Source organism: Malassezia japonica, chromosome 7, assembly GCF_029542785.1.
Source record: "Malassezia japonica chromosome 7, complete sequence".
In the NCBI taxonomy this organism is placed as follows: Eukaryota; Fungi; Basidiomycota; class Malasseziomycetes; order Malasseziales; family Malasseziaceae; genus Malassezia; species Malassezia japonica.
The window spans coordinates 516,896-534,086 of record NC_083376.1 but is presented as its reverse complement, the minus strand read 5'-3'; the positions used below and the strand labels follow the sequence as shown (position 1 = coordinate 534,086).

At 57.6% G+C, this 17,191-nt stretch overlaps 8 protein-coding genes across 8 annotated transcripts; 5 read left to right on the top strand and 3 right to left on the bottom strand.

The window, feature by feature from the left end:
* Positions 1-236: 236 nt before the first annotated feature.
* MJAP1_003778 (uncharacterized protein) lies at positions 237-3,426 on the top strand (the record flags this gene model as incomplete). The annotated part of the gene is made up of 4 exons (XM_060267703.1): positions 237-1,479; positions 1,661-1,676; positions 2,169-2,646; positions 2,743-3,426. The coding sequence occupies 4 exons, from the start codon at positions 237-239 to the stop codon at positions 3,424-3,426; spliced, it is 2,421 nt and encodes an 806-aa protein (XP_060123686.1).
* Positions 3,427-4,082: 656 nt separating this feature from the next.
* MJAP1_003777 (uncharacterized protein) lies at positions 4,083-5,306 on the top strand (the record flags this gene model as incomplete). The annotated part of the gene is made up of 1 exon (XM_060267702.1): positions 4,083-5,306. One exon carries the CDS (start codon positions 4,083-4,085, stop codon positions 5,304-5,306), a length of 1,224 nt encoding a protein of 407 aa, XP_060123685.1.
* A 1,417-nt stretch (positions 5,307-6,723) lies between these two features.
* Positions 6,724-8,051, top strand: CEG1 (mRNA guanylyltransferase; the record flags this gene model as incomplete). Its single annotated transcript, XM_060267701.1, has 2 exons — positions 6,724-6,830; positions 6,947-8,051. 2 exons carry the CDS (start codon positions 6,724-6,726, stop codon positions 8,049-8,051), a joined length of 1,212 nt encoding a protein of 403 aa, XP_060123684.1.
* A 72-nt stretch (positions 8,052-8,123) lies between these two features.
* Positions 8,124-9,457, bottom strand: SEN2 (tRNA-intron lyase; the record flags this gene model as incomplete). Its single annotated transcript, XM_060267700.1, has 3 exons — positions 8,124-8,216; positions 8,304-8,633; positions 8,702-9,457. The coding sequence occupies 3 exons, from the start codon at positions 9,455-9,457 to the stop codon at positions 8,124-8,126; spliced, it is 1,179 nt and encodes a 392-aa protein (XP_060123683.1).
* A 256-nt stretch (positions 9,458-9,713) lies between these two features.
* Positions 9,714-11,588, bottom strand: MJAP1_003774 (uncharacterized protein; the record flags this gene model as incomplete). Its single annotated transcript, XM_060267699.1, has 1 exon — positions 9,714-11,588. One exon carries the CDS (start codon positions 11,586-11,588, stop codon positions 9,714-9,716), a length of 1,875 nt encoding a protein of 624 aa, XP_060123682.1.
* Positions 11,589-12,076: 488 nt separating this feature from the next.
* On the top strand, positions 12,077-12,590 carry MJAP1_003773 (uncharacterized protein; the record flags this gene model as incomplete). The annotated part of the gene is made up of 4 exons (XM_060267698.1): positions 12,077-12,146; positions 12,169-12,324; positions 12,348-12,517; positions 12,540-12,590. The coding sequence occupies 4 exons, from the start codon at positions 12,077-12,079 to the stop codon at positions 12,588-12,590; spliced, it is 447 nt and encodes a 148-aa protein (XP_060123681.1).
* A 116-nt stretch (positions 12,591-12,706) lies between these two features.
* Positions 12,707-13,526, top strand: MJAP1_003772 (uncharacterized protein; the record flags this gene model as incomplete). Its single annotated transcript, XM_060267697.1, has 2 exons — positions 12,707-12,952; positions 12,975-13,526. The coding sequence occupies 2 exons, from the start codon at positions 12,707-12,709 to the stop codon at positions 13,524-13,526; spliced, it is 798 nt and encodes a 265-aa protein (XP_060123680.1).
* Positions 13,527-13,932: 406 nt separating this feature from the next.
* On the bottom strand, positions 13,933-17,088 carry MJAP1_003771 (uncharacterized protein; the record flags this gene model as incomplete). The annotated part of the gene is made up of 1 exon (XM_060267696.1): positions 13,933-17,088. The coding sequence occupies one exon, from the start codon at positions 17,086-17,088 to the stop codon at positions 13,933-13,935; it is 3,156 nt and encodes a 1,051-aa protein (XP_060123679.1).
* Between the last annotated feature and the right edge of the window lie 103 nt (positions 17,089-17,191).

The window sequence follows — 17,191 nt, the reverse complement described above, 5'->3', positions numbered from 1 at the left end:
CTTCTCACACGCCTTATCACTGATGATGAAAGCAACACTTGGGCTGCAGGGCACTGGCCTAAATTAGCGTAACTATTATAATGCCCATTGTTTAGCCAATCGCCTGCTGTTTTGCATGCATGGTCCATGCGAAAAGTCAGCTTGCGTCGAATTGCCGACAACACGACTGAGCCTCAAAAACCGAGAAGCAGGCGCTGGCGGACAGGCCCTGTTGCACTCAACTTTCATCGAGCACCATGCAGCTGAGCAGCACGTTTGTTGTCTCCCTTCTTGCTGCGACTGCCTCGGCTAGTGTCCTGCAGGTCGTGCCGGGAAATGGTCCGGCGGTAAAGCAAGCCCGCGGAATGAGCCGTCGCGCCGCTGCTACGAACGCCGCCCAGTACGCCTCGATCCAGGACCCTACGCAGGAGTGCACCTACTACGGCAATGATGGCGTTACTCAGATGAAGAACCAGAACGACTACCCAGCTGTGAGCCAGATTGCTTCTATCGTTCAGGGTGACAGTGATGCCCAGAAGGTTTGGCAAGACATCCAGAGCTCTGGCATCATCCCCTCGGATGTACAGGTCAAGATGGACAGCAACGGTCAGCACATGGATATCAATATGGGCAGCTATGACCGTCAGCAGGACCCTGATTGTTGGTGGTCGGCCACTGCCTGCAAGCAGCCCAAGCACCAAGGACTTGTTGCCGACATCTACACTTGCCCTGAGCCGAGCACCTGGGGTCTCACGTTTGACGATGGTCCTAACTGCACACACAATGCCTTCTACGACTTCCTGAGCCAGAACAAGCTCAAGGCCACGATGTTCTACATTGGTAGCAACGTCGTGAACTGGCCTTACCAGGCCCAGCGTGGTCTTGTGGATGGTCACGACATTTGTGTGCACACCTGGTCGCACCGCTACATGACCACCCTGTCGAACGAGCAAGTGTTTGCTGAGCTGTATTACACTGCCAGGGTGATCAAGAAGGTCATTGGTGTCACCCCGAGCTGCTGGCGTCCTCCGTACGGTGACACTGACGACCGTGTGCGTGCCATTGCCTATGGTCTTGGTCTCCGTACCATTCTTTGGCAGGAGGATACGAACGACTGGAATATCCAGCCCAGTGGCGACCAGACTACGCAGCAGATTGACCAGAACTATCAGAACATTATCAACAAGGCTAGCAGCGAGAGCCCTATCGTGCTGACTCACGAAATCGACCAATACACGATGGACGAGTTCCAGAAGATGTACCCCAAGATCAAGAATGCGTTCAAGAACGTTGTTCCTCTGACTGCCTGCCAGAACGTCTCGAACCCTTACCCGGATGCGAAGATCTCGTACCCCAACTTTAGCGACTTTGTCGGCGGCAAGGTCAATGCCTCGGGCCTTCCGGATGGCAATTCGATTGCCGTCAACCCTAGCGCCTCGTACTCGCCCTCTGCGCTGAACAAGACCAGTGGCGGTTACGCCCACCCCAACTCTGGATCCAGTTCGTCTAGCGGCTCGAGCTCGTCCAGCTCGTCTTCTTCGTCGAGCTCCTCCGGCAAGAGTAGCTCTGGCGCAGCGAGCTTGAGCAGCGCTCGTGCGGCCGTTGCTTCTGTGGCGGGTGCTGGTCTGCTGTCCTTCTTCTATCTCGTCATCTAAGAGAGACATGAATAGATTTTCGTAAGACAGTACTACGGATGCGTATCACCTTGTTATTACAGCAGATGGAGTTTGATAGAGACCTAATCTAGCCAGCTGACTGCCCTCAGGCATCGTTGCATGGCGTCGCGGACTTGGTTTACCCCACGCGTAAATTGTGTCGTTGGACAAATCAGTGCGAGGCTCGCCCTGAATTACGCCTCGTGTCTTCCAATAAGGATGCACAAAAATACCGCAACCTATGAAAGACTACTTAGGCGTGCCTGTACGCGCCGATTGACGCCAACTGTCGGAATCAGGGTGCATTCCAGTACACACCGCAAAAGTATTTGAAGTGGCGATGCAAAAGGCCACGATTGTTTCTCCGTTCCATCTTTTGTGATCCTGTCGTAGCATGCAGCTGCCCAGTCATTCGATCCTTTCTGTGCTACTTGCTGCGTCTTGCGTGTCCGCTAACCTGCTCCATATCATCCCTGGAGATGTGGAACGGCGCGATAAGGCCGGGCACAAACACGTCGGTCGGCGCTCGTTGAGCCGCCGTGCTCAGGCCAGTAATGCAGCACAATTTGCTACCATCCATGACAACACGCAGTGCCAACCCTACGGCGTGGATGCAGTGACGCAAATGAAAAACCAAAAGGACTTCCCCCCCGTGGGCCAAATTGCCTCTATCATCCAAGGCGACAGTCAGGCGCAGCAGATCTGGCAAGAGATCCAAAACTCTGGCATTGTCCCTTCTGACGTGCAAGTCAAACAAGACAGCACGAATGGGCAGCACATGGGCACCTCTGCAAATGGCTACAATGTTCAACAAGACCCTGACTGCTGGTGGACGGCAAACAGCTGCAAGCAACCCAAGCACCAAGGCCTCATCACCGACCTGTACACGTGCCCTGAGCCGGACACTTGGGGCCTTACCTTTGATGATGGCCCTAATTGCACGCACAACGCCTTCTATGACTTCCTGAGCCAGAACAAGCTCAAGGCCACTCTCTTTTACATTGGTACCAATGTAGCTGACTGGCCTTACCAAGCTCAACGCGGCCTAGTCGATGGTCACGATATTTGTGTGCATACTTGGTCGCATCATTATACTACAACGCTGCAGAGTGACCAGGTATTTGCTGAGCTCTACTACACTGCCAAGATCATCAAGCAAATTATTGGCGTAACGCCTACATGCTGGCGCCCTCCGTATGGTGACGTGGATGATCGCGTGCGCGCCATCGCCCAAGGTCTTGGCCTTCGTACCATCGTTTGGGAGGAGGACACGGACGACTGGAACATTCAGCCGGGAGGTAACCAGCCTACTTCTAAGATTGACTCAAACTACCAGAACATTATCAACAAGGCTCAAAGCGAGAGCCCCATTGTACTCACGCATGAAATCAACCAGCAGACCATGGATGAATTCACCAAATTGTACCCCAAGGTCAAGAACGCTTACAAAAACCTCGTTCCTCTCACCGCATGCCAGAACATCACGAAGCCGTACGCAGATGGCGACATTACCTACCCTGCTTTCAGTGACTTTGTCAGCGGCAAGGTCAATGCTTCCGGCCTTCCGAATGGAAACACGATCAAGGTGGACCCCTCTGCCAAGTATACTCCCCAAGAACTTAACAAGACACAGAACGGCTACGGTCATCCTCAAGATGGATCACAGGCATCTAGCTCTAGCGGCTCTGGTGGCTCCGAAAAGAGCTCCAAGAGCGCTGCCGCCCCACGCGCCTATGCGAGCCCTGTTTTCTCCTTGCTCGCCGTGGTGCTGATCTTCCTGTACTTTGGTTAAACCCACCTCGCCCCAAGCAGACCCTCACATTTATCGAGCCAAGACGATTTCATCACATACTATTCTCATAATCGCCAAGACGATCTTCACTCATAAGGCATGGCATCAGAGGATGACTACTCTGGTTGGTTCACTTTCAGATGTACTATGCACGGACCATGTCACCAGACCGCACGTATCTAACCACCCGGAATACCGTGACCCAGGTGTACCCAATAACTGCGAAAGGGAATGAGCGCCATCAACTTCTGACGGCCCTATCACACCTTATTGTGATATTAATTTCAAGTGCATGCCAGGAAGGCAGTGCATTGCCTTCGGACGGCACCCGATATGTGGAGATTGTTTCGCCCACTGGGGACCACTGTTGCATCAAAATTTAACCATACGTCGGAAATGCGTGACATGCCAATCTCGTACCAATGTTTAAATCGCGCTCCAGGGAAATGACCCCAACCTCAGATCCATTCGCGTTGATCTCCCTGTGAACTATGAAGTGCTGCGCACAGGTTGCCCTTACTCTGTTCCTCGCTGCCGCAAGCGCATCAGCCAACATTCTCCACGTCGTCCCAGGCCAGCTTGAGGCGCGTAATGCTGCCAAGGGCGGAAGTCACCGCGCTTGGAGCCGTCGGGCTCAAGCTACCAATGAAGCACAAATGGCAGGTGTCCATGATGACACTCAGTGCAAGGTGTACGGCGACGATGGTGTTACCCAAATGAAGAACCAGAAAGGTTTCCCTCCCGTCAGCCAAATTGCAAACATTATTGATGGTGACAACGAGGCACAGAAGGTCTGGAAGGATGTCCAGGGTACGGGTCTGATTCCTTCAAACGTCAAGCCCAAGACGGCTGACAACTCGGGTGGCCAGAGCATGGGTATCAACATGCAGGGCTACGACAACAAGGATGACCCTGACTGTTGGTGGTCGGCCACGGCTTGCAAGAAGCCGAAGCAGAAGGGATTAGTGGAAGATATCTACTCGTGCCCTGAGCCGGACACTTGGGGTCTTACCTTTGACGACGGTCCTAACTGCTCACACAACGCCTTCTACGACTTCCTGAAGAAGGAGAAGCTCAAGGCTACTCTGTTCTATATCGGCAGCTATGTGGTGAACGTGCCCTACCAGGCCCAGCGCGGTCTTGTGGATGGTCACGACATTTGTGTGCACACATGGTCGCACCGCTACATGACCACCCTGTCGAACGAGCAAGTGTTTGCTGAGCTGTATTACACTGCCAGGGTGATCAAGAAGGTCATTGGTGTCACCCCGAGCTGCTGGCGTCCTCCGTACGGTGACACTGACGATCGTGTGCGTGCCATTGCTCAGGGTCTTGGTCTCCGTACTATCCTCTGGGAGGAGGACACGGACGACTGGAACATCCAGCCCACTGGCAAGGAGCCAACACAGAAGATTGACCAGAACTACCAGAAGATCATCGACAAGGCCAACAGCGAGAGCCCCATTGTCCTTACGCACGAGGTCAACCAGAACACGATGGACGAGTTCCAGAAGATGTACCCGAAGATCAAGAATGCGTTCAAGAACGTTGTTCCTTTGACTGCCTGCCAGAACATCTCGAAGCCTTACCCCGACAGTGACATCAGCTATCCTTCGTTCAGCGACTTTACTAGCGGCAAGATTGACGCTTCGGGTCTGCCGGACGGTAACTCGATCAAGGTGAACCCCAGTGCCAAATACAGTCCCCAGGAGCTGTCCAAGGAGAAGAACGGTTACGGCAACCCCCAGTCCAGCTCTGGCTCGTCGGGTGGCTCTTCTAGCAGCGGTTCGGGCGGAGAGAACAGCGCAGCTGGCATGCGTACCCCCACTTCGCACCTCGCCCTGGCTGGCGTTGCCGCGATGGCTCTCCTTACTCTTTAAGCCTTGCATTGCATCACTACATCATCGGCCTGGTGCCATCATAGACTTGATTCTTCATTTCTCCATACCATATGCTATTCACAGTATCCATATTTTCATATCGTGATTTGCCCCTCAATGACTCGGTTGCACTTCCCACTAACCCAAATGTCTCCATTGGGCTCTGTGGTAACATGAAGGTCTGCCTCACGTTGAATCACTGTGCCCTGACGAACTGAATAAGACGGCGGAGTGAGCTTGGCACGTGTAAGCCAAACGGCGAAGCTTGCATTCAAGCTCCCTGTCGCTGGATCTTCGCCGTTGGAAATGTCGGGAACAAGCGCACGGACTTCGTAGTCGGCAGGCCCACCCGGCGCGTGCTTCCCGATCACGCCAACGTTGGCATGTTCCATAGCGACAAAGTCCGGGCGAAGTGCCAAAACATCCTCTGCGCTCGACAGTACGAACCCCATCCAGCCTGGCCCATTGTCGATCCAATTGGCGGCCAAGACCTTTGCTGGGTCGACTTTGAGTGCTCGGATAATTTTTTGCGACGTTTCGTCGTCGAGCTCCCCTCCGCGCAACAGCTCAGGGGCAAGGAAACTCATCGTATTTCCATCCCTGCGCACTTTCACGAGCCCAATCCCACATTCCTGGACAATGTACTCGGAGGAAGCGGGAACGCCGCCGTTTGCGAGCCATGCGTAAGCACTTCCCAAAGTAGGGTGGCCAGCAAACGCAAGCTCTCCGGTGGGCATGAAAATACGTAGGCGATAGTCTGCTCCTGGCTTTGTTGGCTTCAACAAAAAAGTTGTCTCGGAGAGGTTGGTCCAACGCGCCACTGCCGCCATTTCCGCATCAGATAGTGCCTCTGCATTATGGATAACAGCAACCGGGTTTCCCGATATAGGCCCCGAGGCAAAAACATCCACTTGGGAGAACACGAGCTGGCTTCTCATTGCTCAATACGGACAAAGCCAAGAAGTTCGAGGATTAAACGCTGAGCTCGATTCCCGCAACGTGCCACTGGACTGATCTCAGCCAAGCTCGTAAATCCAATCGGAGAATTCTAAGCGAGACGCAGGTCTGAGTTAATACACACGGTGTAGTCCGATCATCAACCCAATAGACCCCTCAAGCCCCGAGATGAGTGCCGATTGGCCCCCACAGTTTGCATATGATCATGTGTCACTACCTCCACATAATGAATCTCGTCGGTAATTGGCCACAATTCAATCGAGGAACCCACTCTGCCCTTCGCATGTGACTGAGCCTACCACATTGGAGCATGCGGCCAGAACCGAGTCGCTAATTGTGTTCGATAACGCAGGAACTCCAGTGCTGACCAAAGCGAACAAGCAATCTTCCTAAGCGATAGTGCGCGAGCACTTTCCTGGGCTTGTCTCCGCTCCTCTTCTTCTTCCTAACCCCCAACGCCATGTCCACAACGGTCCCCGAGATTCCGGGTGTCCAGATTCCCGAGGGCCAGCAACTCTACTTTCTTCGCGAACATGTTCGCGACATCCTACAGCTCAATTCCACAAAGTACGTACAGACAACCCTAACCTTAGATTTCCAGGAGCACAGCCCGTCTCGTTCAACAAGCAATCGCTCGATCTTCTCTTGTCTGAAGAGTACGTACCCCACCTCTGACCTTGCAGCTTCTGGGTTTGTGAAAAATCGGATGGCCAACGCGTCCTTATCTTGATCGTCGTTCCTCCTGCCACCTGCAAGCAAGAAGTGTTCCTGATTGACCGGAAAAATAACTACTACCAGGTGGACAACCTGATCTTCCCCCACCACGACACTAATTCTCCTTCGATGATGGCGACGGGCGGTATGCGCACCAACACTCTTTTGGATGGCGAACTTGTTATTGATACCATTTACCCCGGAAAGACCAAGCTTCGGCTACTTCTTTTCGATTGCCTTGCCATCGACGGTCAAAGCCTGGCGCACAAGCCGCTTGGTCGGAGATATGCGAGCATTCGCAGCCATGTCCTGCCGCCTTACCAAAGCTTTATGAAGCAAAACAAACTAGCGAGCATTAGGGCGCCCTTTGAGGTGCAGCTGAAGCCCATGGATCTTGCGTATGGTCTCGAGACTGTGCTTCACGACAAGATGAAGCACTTGCAACACCAGACCGATGGCTTGATCTTTACCAGTTTCACTGGTGGTTATACCTGTGGCACGGACCAAAAAATTCTCAAGTGGAAGCCGAAGCACGAAAACTCGATCGATTTCAAGATCCGCTTGCGGTTCCCCCCCGATCTCAAGGCGGACCCCTCTGGCAGTACGCCAGACTTTACCGCGAAGCCTTTCTTTCAACTCCTCCAGCACGTAAAGGGTGATGATCACGAACCGTTCGACTATCTGGACATGTCGGACGTAGAATGGTACAAGTGGAAGAGCTCGGGCCAACAGCTCGACGACCGAATTGTCGAATGCGCTTGGCACCCTCCTGCTGGCCAGAATGAAAAGGAAAGCACTTGGCACATTATGCGTATTCGCGACGACAAGGCGAACGCTAATCATAAAAGTACTGTCGGTCGCATTATTCAGAGCATCCGCGATGGCGTGGATGAGGAAGAGCTAATCAAACTTGCCCCGGCCATCCGCGCCGCCTGGAAAGCACCCGAGCGCGGCCGGATTCGGAACAAGATGGCTTCGGTCAAGTCAGTGCCTTTCAACAAGACATGCAAAGGTGGTGGCGGCCCCGGTGCCCCAATGACCCGCGGCGGTATGCCTGGCCTGGTCCGCCGGTGACCTTGTGGCTAAGATAATACATGGTTCACTTCTCATAGAGTACGTAACATAACGCAAGACGATCATGCATGACTATGGTTTCATTCGAGCGGGCACCCAGCGGCGAATGCCAACTTCCTTTACGCGGAAGTGCCCTTGCTTCAGCATAGCAACGAGCTGGTTTGGCTCAGATAGATCTGCACACTCCTCTAGCTTGGGAATCTGTACGTGGGCGAGAATGAGAGTCTAATGTAAGCCGCGCTGCAAGCGTACCTTTTGGACTTGGCTGTTGACACGATTCATCATACTAAACCACACCCAGCTCTTCTCGCCGCCATTGTGGTGCGCAGCAAAAGGGGAGTGCTCGGCGTCTTTTTCGTCCACATACTCAGGAACCACCAGGATAGAGAATTCCGCGTGGCTAAAGACAGGGCCGCGCTTGTACAGCAGGTAGTCCACACAAAACTTGGTGCCGCTCTTGACCACCCATCCAAGGCTGCGGAAATGATGGTAGACAATGTACGAGAGCAGGAAAGGGTTGTCGGGCCTCGCCCACACTTTCGGTCCATCGCCCCTGGCCGACAGAGCGAGGCTCAGTGGAAGCTGCGAAAGAAGACAGAGCTGGTATAACGCCTCCACGGATAGGACCTGCGTTAGTACATTCCACGTACATTGTGGTTCTCATCGTAGACCTCCAAGCAGCCCAGCATACCTGCAAGGAAAAAAGCCTCGACCATCGTGAGCTGGAAGTGCTCTACGCCTTCCAGCTCCTTGGGCGAGCTGTAGAGATCGGCCGGAACAGGCGCAGCGTCGCTAGCGCCTTCCTTTTGGGGTATCGCGGAAGAAAAGTGCTTGAGACCCTTGACACGAGCCATACCAGCCTCGATCGTTGGTGCTTCTTCGTCGCCTTTCCAAAGATCGTCTCCCGAGGGTGCACTTTCGCCCTCGTCGAGCTTTCCTCCCAGTGCGGTGATACCGTCTGGGAGCTGAATACCGGCTTTGACCGCTGCTCGCGCACGTTCAATCTTGAGCAGCTTGCGTTCCTCACGCCGGCGCTGCGTCATTTGCTCGGCAGTCATCTCGCCGCGTTCACGCGCGCTCCACTCGGCTTCTTTGCGAGCGACCCAGGTAGGCTCGCTGCGGCTGAGGTTACCCTTGCCAAAGAAGCCCTGCGTCCAGAGCTGATGCGCTTCTCCTGTATCATACATCCACACAGACTTGGTCATGTCATCGTACCATGCGCGGTAGACAGGAGCCGTGGATGCGCCATCGTACACCCACTTGGACAATTCGTTGAACCAATCCCACCAAGACAAAGGCTCTGTCTGCGTACGTTTGGACGGCGTGCGCCCAACGGGAAGCGGGTTAGAGTATAACTGACGTTTGGCAAGGGTCGCCTTCTTTCCGGCGCCTTTGACATTGGGCATCGGAGCTGCGCCAGGCGTCGCGTTGCTCATTCTGCCAATGGAGTCGCTAAGGACCAGAAAATGGACTGACTAATCAAAGTTGCGCACACTTCTCCACAAGTGGAGTTTCACAATAGGGGGTTAAGACACATTTGTACAGGAATACAGACGGGGAACTAGGGGACAACTAGAGGGGAATACTCGATACGTGAATCGGAAGACATAGTGGGTAACATTCATTCGTCGGCTCGAGCCTCCCGCACTTCAACAACTCAATTTACTCGTCATCACAGTCATCGCTCGACGTGGCCTTAGCAGACGAGTGGTGCTTGCTCGACGAGTGATGCTTGCCCGACGAGTGATGCTTGCTCGACGAGTGATGCTTGCTCGACGAGTGGTGCTTGCTCGAGCTGTGGCCGTGCGACGAGGAGTGGTGCTTGTTAGAGTGCTTCGAGCTGGGAGAAGTGCTGGACGACACGTCCGACGAGCTGAGCGTCGAAACCACACGGTCTAGCCGCTTCGAGGTGGCAGTAGGGAAGGAGCCGCTCGTATCAGTTCTGATGTTAGCATTGCGCGCAGAAGAGGAAGGGGAAGCGGAAGACGTTCCGGACGAAGAGCTCGAGTTAGAAGATGAAGTGGGGACGCAGTGCTTGCTGACCGCTTCACTAACCTGGCTAGCACTCGGGAAGTTCTGGAGAAGGGGAGGAAGAAGGCTGTCGCTTTCGCTGTCGTCGCACAGCTCAGGGTCGTTGCCAGACGAGTTCGAGCCCGAGTTCGAACCCGAGTTCGAGCCCGAAGACGAGTTCGAGCCCGAGTTCGAGTTAGAGCCGGAGCCAGAGCCCGAGTTCGAGTTCGATCCCGAGTTCGAGTTCGATCCCGAGTTCGAGTTCGATCCCGAGTTCGAGTTCGAGCCCGAGTTCGAGCTAGAGCCCGAGCCGGAGCCCGAATCAGAGCCGGAGGTCGAGTTGGAGCCCGAGTTGGAGCTCGAGTTGGAACCAGAGCCCGAGCCCGAGCCGGAGCCGGAGCCCGAGTCAGAGCCAGACGTCGAGTTGGAGCCCGAGTTCGAACCAGAGCTAGAACCCGACTTGGAGCCCGAACCCGACTTGGAGCCAGAGCCCGAGTGCGAGCCCGAACCCGACTTGGAGCCCGAGCCAGACTTGGAGCCCGAGTGCGAGTTAGAGCCCGACTTAGAGCCAGAACCCGACTTGGAACCAGAGCCCGAGTTCGAGTCCGAGCCCGACTTGGAGCCAGAGGACGAGTCAGAGCCCGAGTTCGAGCCCGAGCCCGAGCCCGAGTTCGAGCCCGAGTTCGAGTTCGAGTTCGACGACGAGTCCGAGCCCGAGTTCGAGCTCGAAGACGGGTCAGAGCCCGAGTTCGAGTTAGAGCCCGAGTTCGAGTTCGAGTCGGCACCCGAGTTCGAGTTAGAGCCCGAGTTCGAGCTCGAGTCGGCACCCGAGTTCGAGTTAGAGCCCGAGTTCGAGTTTGAGTTCGAGTTGGAGTCCGAGCCAGCACCCGAGTTCGAGTTCGAGTTGGAGTCCGAGCCAGCACCCGAGTTGGCACCCGAGTTAGCGCTCGAGTCCGCACCCGAGTTCGAGTTCGAGTTCGAGTTCGAGTCCGCACCCGAGTTCGAGTTCGAGTCCGAGCCAGATCCCGAAGTCACGCCAGGGAACGAGCCAGACGAGCCAGACGAGCCCGACGAACCCGACGAACCCGACGAGCCGCTGTCCGAACCTGAGCCACCGCTAATAGCCGACGTCGGCTGCGCAGTGCCGGAACCAGCGCCCTCGAGCGTAATCGTCGTACCAAGGGTAGCGACGCTAGTCCACGACTGCTGCGACGTAGTCGACGGGGTATAGGTAGTAAGGTAGGTGCGGGTGCGGGTGCGGGTGCGGTACTTCGTCTTGGTGTCGTGCACGGTCGAGCCCTTTTCCGTGGTCTTCGGGACGAGGACCGTGTAGGGCTCCCAGGTGGGCTCCTCGTGGACCTTGCGGCGCTGAGCGCGCTCCTTGCCCGCGCTCATGTCCGTGCCGCGACGGGCAAAGTCAGGGATCTCATCGCGAGCGTTGGCAACGTTGCCGCGCGCGGCGAGGTCGCCCTGAGCGTTGCCCATGGCAACAGGGGCAGCGTTAGCGGCCTGGCTCGCCAGGAGCATGGCAACGCAAACAACGTTAAGCATACGAGTGACAGAGAATGCCATTGTGAAAAGATGAATCAACACAAAAAGGTATCGAGTAAGGGATGTGTCCAAAGAAACCAGTTCTCAGACGTCGTGTGGGTGTACAAATGTGTAGAGCAATTCACCAGGAACGCTCAATGAAGTAGGAGTGCGCGGGCTACCGGAGCCTTGGCAAGTGTGGAAGAGGATCAGGAACGGGGTGGGGTGCTTCCGTCTTGCATCGGCATCCTTTATGCATTCTGGAATGGGATGAATGAAGGCCAGCTGCAACATCTAGCAAGATGTTCTACTCATCCTGGGCGAGGGAGAACTTTCCGCGAATTACCATTGGTACTCGGCTCCAATGGGCGCCTTGGCTGCAGGCCATGAGCAACATCTACGGCTTGGCTGCGCCCCTCCGCGGTACTCCACATGCACGGTGGATTTTTGGGTGCATCCATTTTCCATCTACCACGTGCTAGGAAATGAGCGACCCCGAGCTGGAGGCAATTAGGCGTGCGCGTATGGCTGAGCTACGGGGCAGTGCCGGGGGCGGTACGTGGACTGGCTAATTCAGGTCCCACTGCAGGTGGTGGTGTTCCTGGTGGACTCCCCGCTGGCCTTGGCGCCTCGGGCGGTGCCGATGGAGAGCGCGAGGAGAAGCTGGCACAGCAGGAAGAGATGAAGCGCCAGATGCTGAGCCAGATCCTCGATAGCGACGCGCGCGAGCGGTGTATGTTTCCTTATCTTACCAAGTGTCGCGCATTGCGCTGGTCAAGCCGCAAAAGTCGAACGCCGTCTCGGATATTTTGCTGCAGATGGCGCGCAGTGGCCAAGTGCGGCAGCGTGTCACCGAGGACCAGCTGATTGCGCTCCTCGACCAGATCGACCAGGCGAATCCTGCGCAAGAGACCGGAAAGATTACGGTACGTCTATGGGCTAACGCAGGTCGCGCGGAAAAAGAAGATGGACAGCGACGACGAGGACTGGGACATTTAGCATCGTGTAGAGCCCCACTGGCGTCGTGCCGCGCGTCGCGTGGAAATGCCACGTGGGCGCACGTGGAGCGCCGTGCTTCGCTACGCGACGACAGCCTCTCTTGACGGCGAGGAATCATGCCGCGAGTGTACTTCCGCCCCCCCAGTGCGTCTATACAGACGTATGTGACGTCGTTCCTTGGTTTCATGGATATTAAAGTCGGCAGTCAAATCCTCACTTTGTTTTCCCTCTTCAACAAGATTGCCGGCATTTACGGCATCATTGCGATTTTCCAAGGCGGCACGGTTGCCCAACTCTCTCTTTATATCTACTCTATCGCCACGATCCCCGTGTTCATTTGGGGCCTGAAGGCTATTAGCGACGTACGTGCTTCGACTTACCCAGGAAAAACCCGGCGCTGTTCTTCGGTATGCCCATATCTTTATCTTGGACCACATGGTCTCGACCGGCTGGACGCTGCTCTTTGCGTTCTGGTGGTATGCCTATGCGGCGCATGACGGCAAGCCGGTGTCGAATTCGAGCCACCAGGCGGGCCTGATGACACTCATTGAAAACCTCGAGGCAGAGTACCGCACGCCAGAAGAAATGGCCAAGTACCGCCATAAGGACTACGACGTGAACACGCCCGAAGGCCAGAAGGAGGCACAGCGCCGCGCGCAGGCCGCCAATGCCATCTGGGTGGCAGAGCGCGACTTTTCCGCGGGTGTGCTGGTCGGCGGCTGGCTGATCAAGCTCTACTTTGCGCTGGTGCTCTACGCCTATGCACTGCACCTCCGTCACGGCACCTACTGGATGCTGCCCTTGTCCAAGTCGCGCGCGGCGAATGCGGCGCATGCCTCGGCCTACCAGTCGGTGCCGGGCGAGGAGGACGAGGCGGAGCTGCCAGACGACCCTGCGGAGAACAAGCCCAACGGTACGTCGAGCGAGCATGTATAGTTTCTGCGGTTACCGCGCATACCCATAGCTATGTGCTCTGCTGTACCCCGTTGTGTCACCGGCACGCACAAATCCTGTGTGGTGCTGGTTTGGCTTGTGGGTGTTGTTCTGGGACGGCACCTTCGCAGCGCAGGCATCGGCCTTGGCCCGTCTGTCTAGTCGCCGCCCGATTTCTCGCCTGTGGTGAATACGTACAATCTTTTCATTGCAAGCTCCCTGCTATTCGGAATGTCGGGGGCGTTTCAATGGGCGACGCTGGTACAGCCAGCGCCACCTAAATCCATAGCACCCCATTTTCTCTTGCCGCTCGCTTCAATCGCCAGGCCACTGACAGACAAGGCAATCAAATAGGAGGGCGTACGGGCTGACCTGACGCACACGGTGATGCTTGAAAAACAGTTCATTCCTAGGCCGAGTTTGTGTTGCTCATCAATGCATCCCTCAACGCGTTTGCCGCATCGATCGTCTTGACCTTGCAGCGCAGGCTGCAAGGCTTCGCATCAATCATGCCGACAAACGAGAGGACGCTCTTGTCGCCTGTCACCTTGAAGCCGCTGTATAGCAAAAAGTTCAACACGACATTGCCATTGACAGCATTGCGGGCAAGGACGCGGACTTTACTCGTCTCTTCATTCTTCTTGATGCGAAAGAGCGTGATGCCGAGATCCTGCCATTTGCCTTCCTCTAGCTTCCAGATCTTGGCACGCACCTCGTGCAGCGTCTCTTCGCCTTCCTCGCCTTCACCGGCCGAAGTCAGCGCACTGTCGCCCGACGGCGCAGGCGCGTCAGACGTGGCAGGCGCATCGGACGTGGCAGGCGCATCGGACGTGGCAGGCGCATCGGACGTGGCAGGCGCATCGGACGTGGCAGGCGCATCGGCGGCTAGTGCAGATGACGCCGGCCCGCCAAGAGGAACAGGCTCGCCAAGCATAGGCGTCTCCTTCGTCATGCCAAAGGCCAGGCCGGCGCTCGACTTGGGCGGGCCTTCTGCGCTGCCGGGTTGGTGGGCAAAGCTGGGGGCGCCGCCGAATGCAAAGCCCGACGGAGACGGGCTCTGCGGCTTGCCGAACGACAGAGAGGGCTGGGTATCGGCTGGCTTGCCGAACGAAAAGCCCGAGCCGCTGCCGAACGAAAAGGCAGGCTTGTCCTGAGACTGCCCGAACGAGAAACCAGAGGGCTTGTCCGCGGGCTTGCCGAACGAAAAGGCGGGTTTGTCCTGCGCGGGCTCGGACGGCTTGTCGGTGGCCTGGTCGGCGGGTTTGCCAAACGAGAAGCCAGAAGGCTTTGCAATGGATTGAGCAGGTGCGCCGAAAGAAGAGGCCGGGGGCTTTTCTTTTGACTCGGCGGGCGTGCCGAACGCGAACCCGCTCGGCTTTTCCGCGGCCTCGGCGGGCTTGCTAAAAGCAAAGCCACTGGGCTTCTCCTGGGCCTCGGCAGGCTTACCGAACGAAAAGCTACTCGGCTTCTCCTGCGCAGGCTCTGCCGGCTTACCGAACGAAAAGCTGCTCGGTTGCTCGCTGCTCTCCTTGGCCGGCGCTGCCTCGGGCTTGCCAAACGAAAAGTTGGCGGCCAGTCCCCCAAACGAAGGCGTCTCGTACGGCTTGCTAAACGCCGACGCCGACGTCGGCGGCATCTCGGCGTCGGCCTTGGACGTGCTCAGTTTAGTCGGCTGGGAGAACGAAAAGCCCGGCGATGGCGCGATAGGCGAGCGGCCGGTGCCCATCGCCTGCTCCTTTTGCTCGTGCGGCTTGGCGGACGACTGCGAGCCAAACACGGCGTACGGCATTGAGCCCGAGTTGGGCGGGCTTGCGTCTGCGCCGTGGACCGTCGTCTGGGGAATCGTAAAGGAAAAGGTAGGAAGGTCCTCATACGGGACTTGCGAGGCACGGCGCGCCGCCTCGGACGACGTGTCCTTGGTATGTTTCCAGGGCGGCTGCACAATCGACCAGGTCGGTACGCCCTGCAGGTATTCGGGCAGCGGCTCCTTGACAACCGTCGGCTCGGGCGCCTTGATCTGCACAGCAGGCACCGGAGGTGCCGACACAAACGGCACCGGCGCCGGCGCCGTAAGGTGCGGTGCGAATCCGCCAGCGGACGTCGGCAGGCTCGGTGCCGACGGGGACCGGTACAGCGAGTGCGGCGACGTGCCGCTGATATTGCTGTTGTCGTGGTGGCTCAAAGCAAGAGGACTAGCGGACTCGGTAGGCGCAGCGCTCAACGGGAAGCCGGTGTTTGTAAACGGGGCAAAGCTCTTCGGCGGGATGCCCTTGGGCATTTCGGCCTTGGGCGGCGCAAACACCGAGCGCTTTGGCTCGGGAGCAGGAGCCCCGGCGTCGTTGGACGACGGCTTCGCGACAGCGTCCTTGGCGGGCAGCGGCGCCTCGAAAGTGACCTTGCGCTTGTCGCCGGCCTCCTTTTCGGCGGTCTCCTTCGGAGCCTCCTTCTCTTCCTTGTCCTCTTTCGGCTTGCTTGCCTCGTCCTGGGCCTCCTTTTCTTTTCCGACGCCCATTGCGAGTGGCGACGGGCGCTTGGGCTTGTTCATCTGCCAGGTCTTGGGCACCTCCAGCGCATCCTCTTCGCCCTTGTCCTCCTCTGTATTCTGGAGGCGCTTGGAGCGGCGGCGCTCGGGCGACGACGCCGGCGCCGTGCGCTCGACCATGTCCAGAAGCGAGACTTTGGGCGGCGCGTCCGCATCGCGGGGCGTCGTCGACGCGCGCTTGCGCGCCGCCTCGAGCGCCTTGGCCCGCGTCGAGCGCGGCGTCGCTGCGCGTGGCGACCGTGTCGACTGTCGGGTCTGGTACGGATTCACAATCTCGGGCACAGGCGCGGGCGGCAGCGGCTCGGACGTCTCGAGGACCGAGAGCATGGTCGACGCCGCGCGCGTCGGCGGCGGCGCCTCTTTCTCCGGTGCGGACTCTGCCGGGCGCTTGCGGGAGGGCTCGTCGACCTGCGCACTCGGCGCGCTCGGCGCGCTCGGCTTTTCAAAGTGGACCGGCAAGGCGGCGCTCGGCGAGGCCTCCGTCTTGCGGCGCTTCGGCTCCTCTGGTGCAGCAAGCGCATTGAGCGAGCGCGAGGCCGTCATGCTCGAGCGCAGCGGCGAGTATGGTTTGGTCGTCCGGGGCGACGTGCCCGCGCCAAAGTAGATCGGCCGGTGCTTCCGGCCGGTGCTTGGCGGGGCGAACGGCGACACGGATCCGATCGACGTATTGGGCGTGCGCTTCGTCGGTGTCTCGTACGACCCCGCGTGGAAATCGGCCGCCTGCCCCCGCCGCGCGAGCGGCGAAGGATTGGATGCCAGCGACGTGTCTGGCTGGTATAAGGCGCGGGGCGAGTCCCACCGTGCCGCGTACGTGTCGCTGGACTCGCCGAACGATGCGCGCGGCAGCGCCGGCTTTTGTGTAGGCAGTGCGCTGTAGCTCACTGTGCTCGGGAGCCCCCCCCGTTCGCTCGGCGGCTCGTGGAGCAGTCCGCTCGCGGTCCGCGGAAGTGGCGAGTAGGGCTCTTCTATCGACGTATCGCCGCGCTCCGCGTCCGACGCATCGCCGCCGCGGAACGGGCTCATCCAGTTGAACAGTCCGCCGAGGACGGACGAGGAGCGCCGCATCGGCGACGCTTCACCGCTGCCACTCGATTGCATGCCGTGGCGCTGTCCAAGCCGGGAGCGC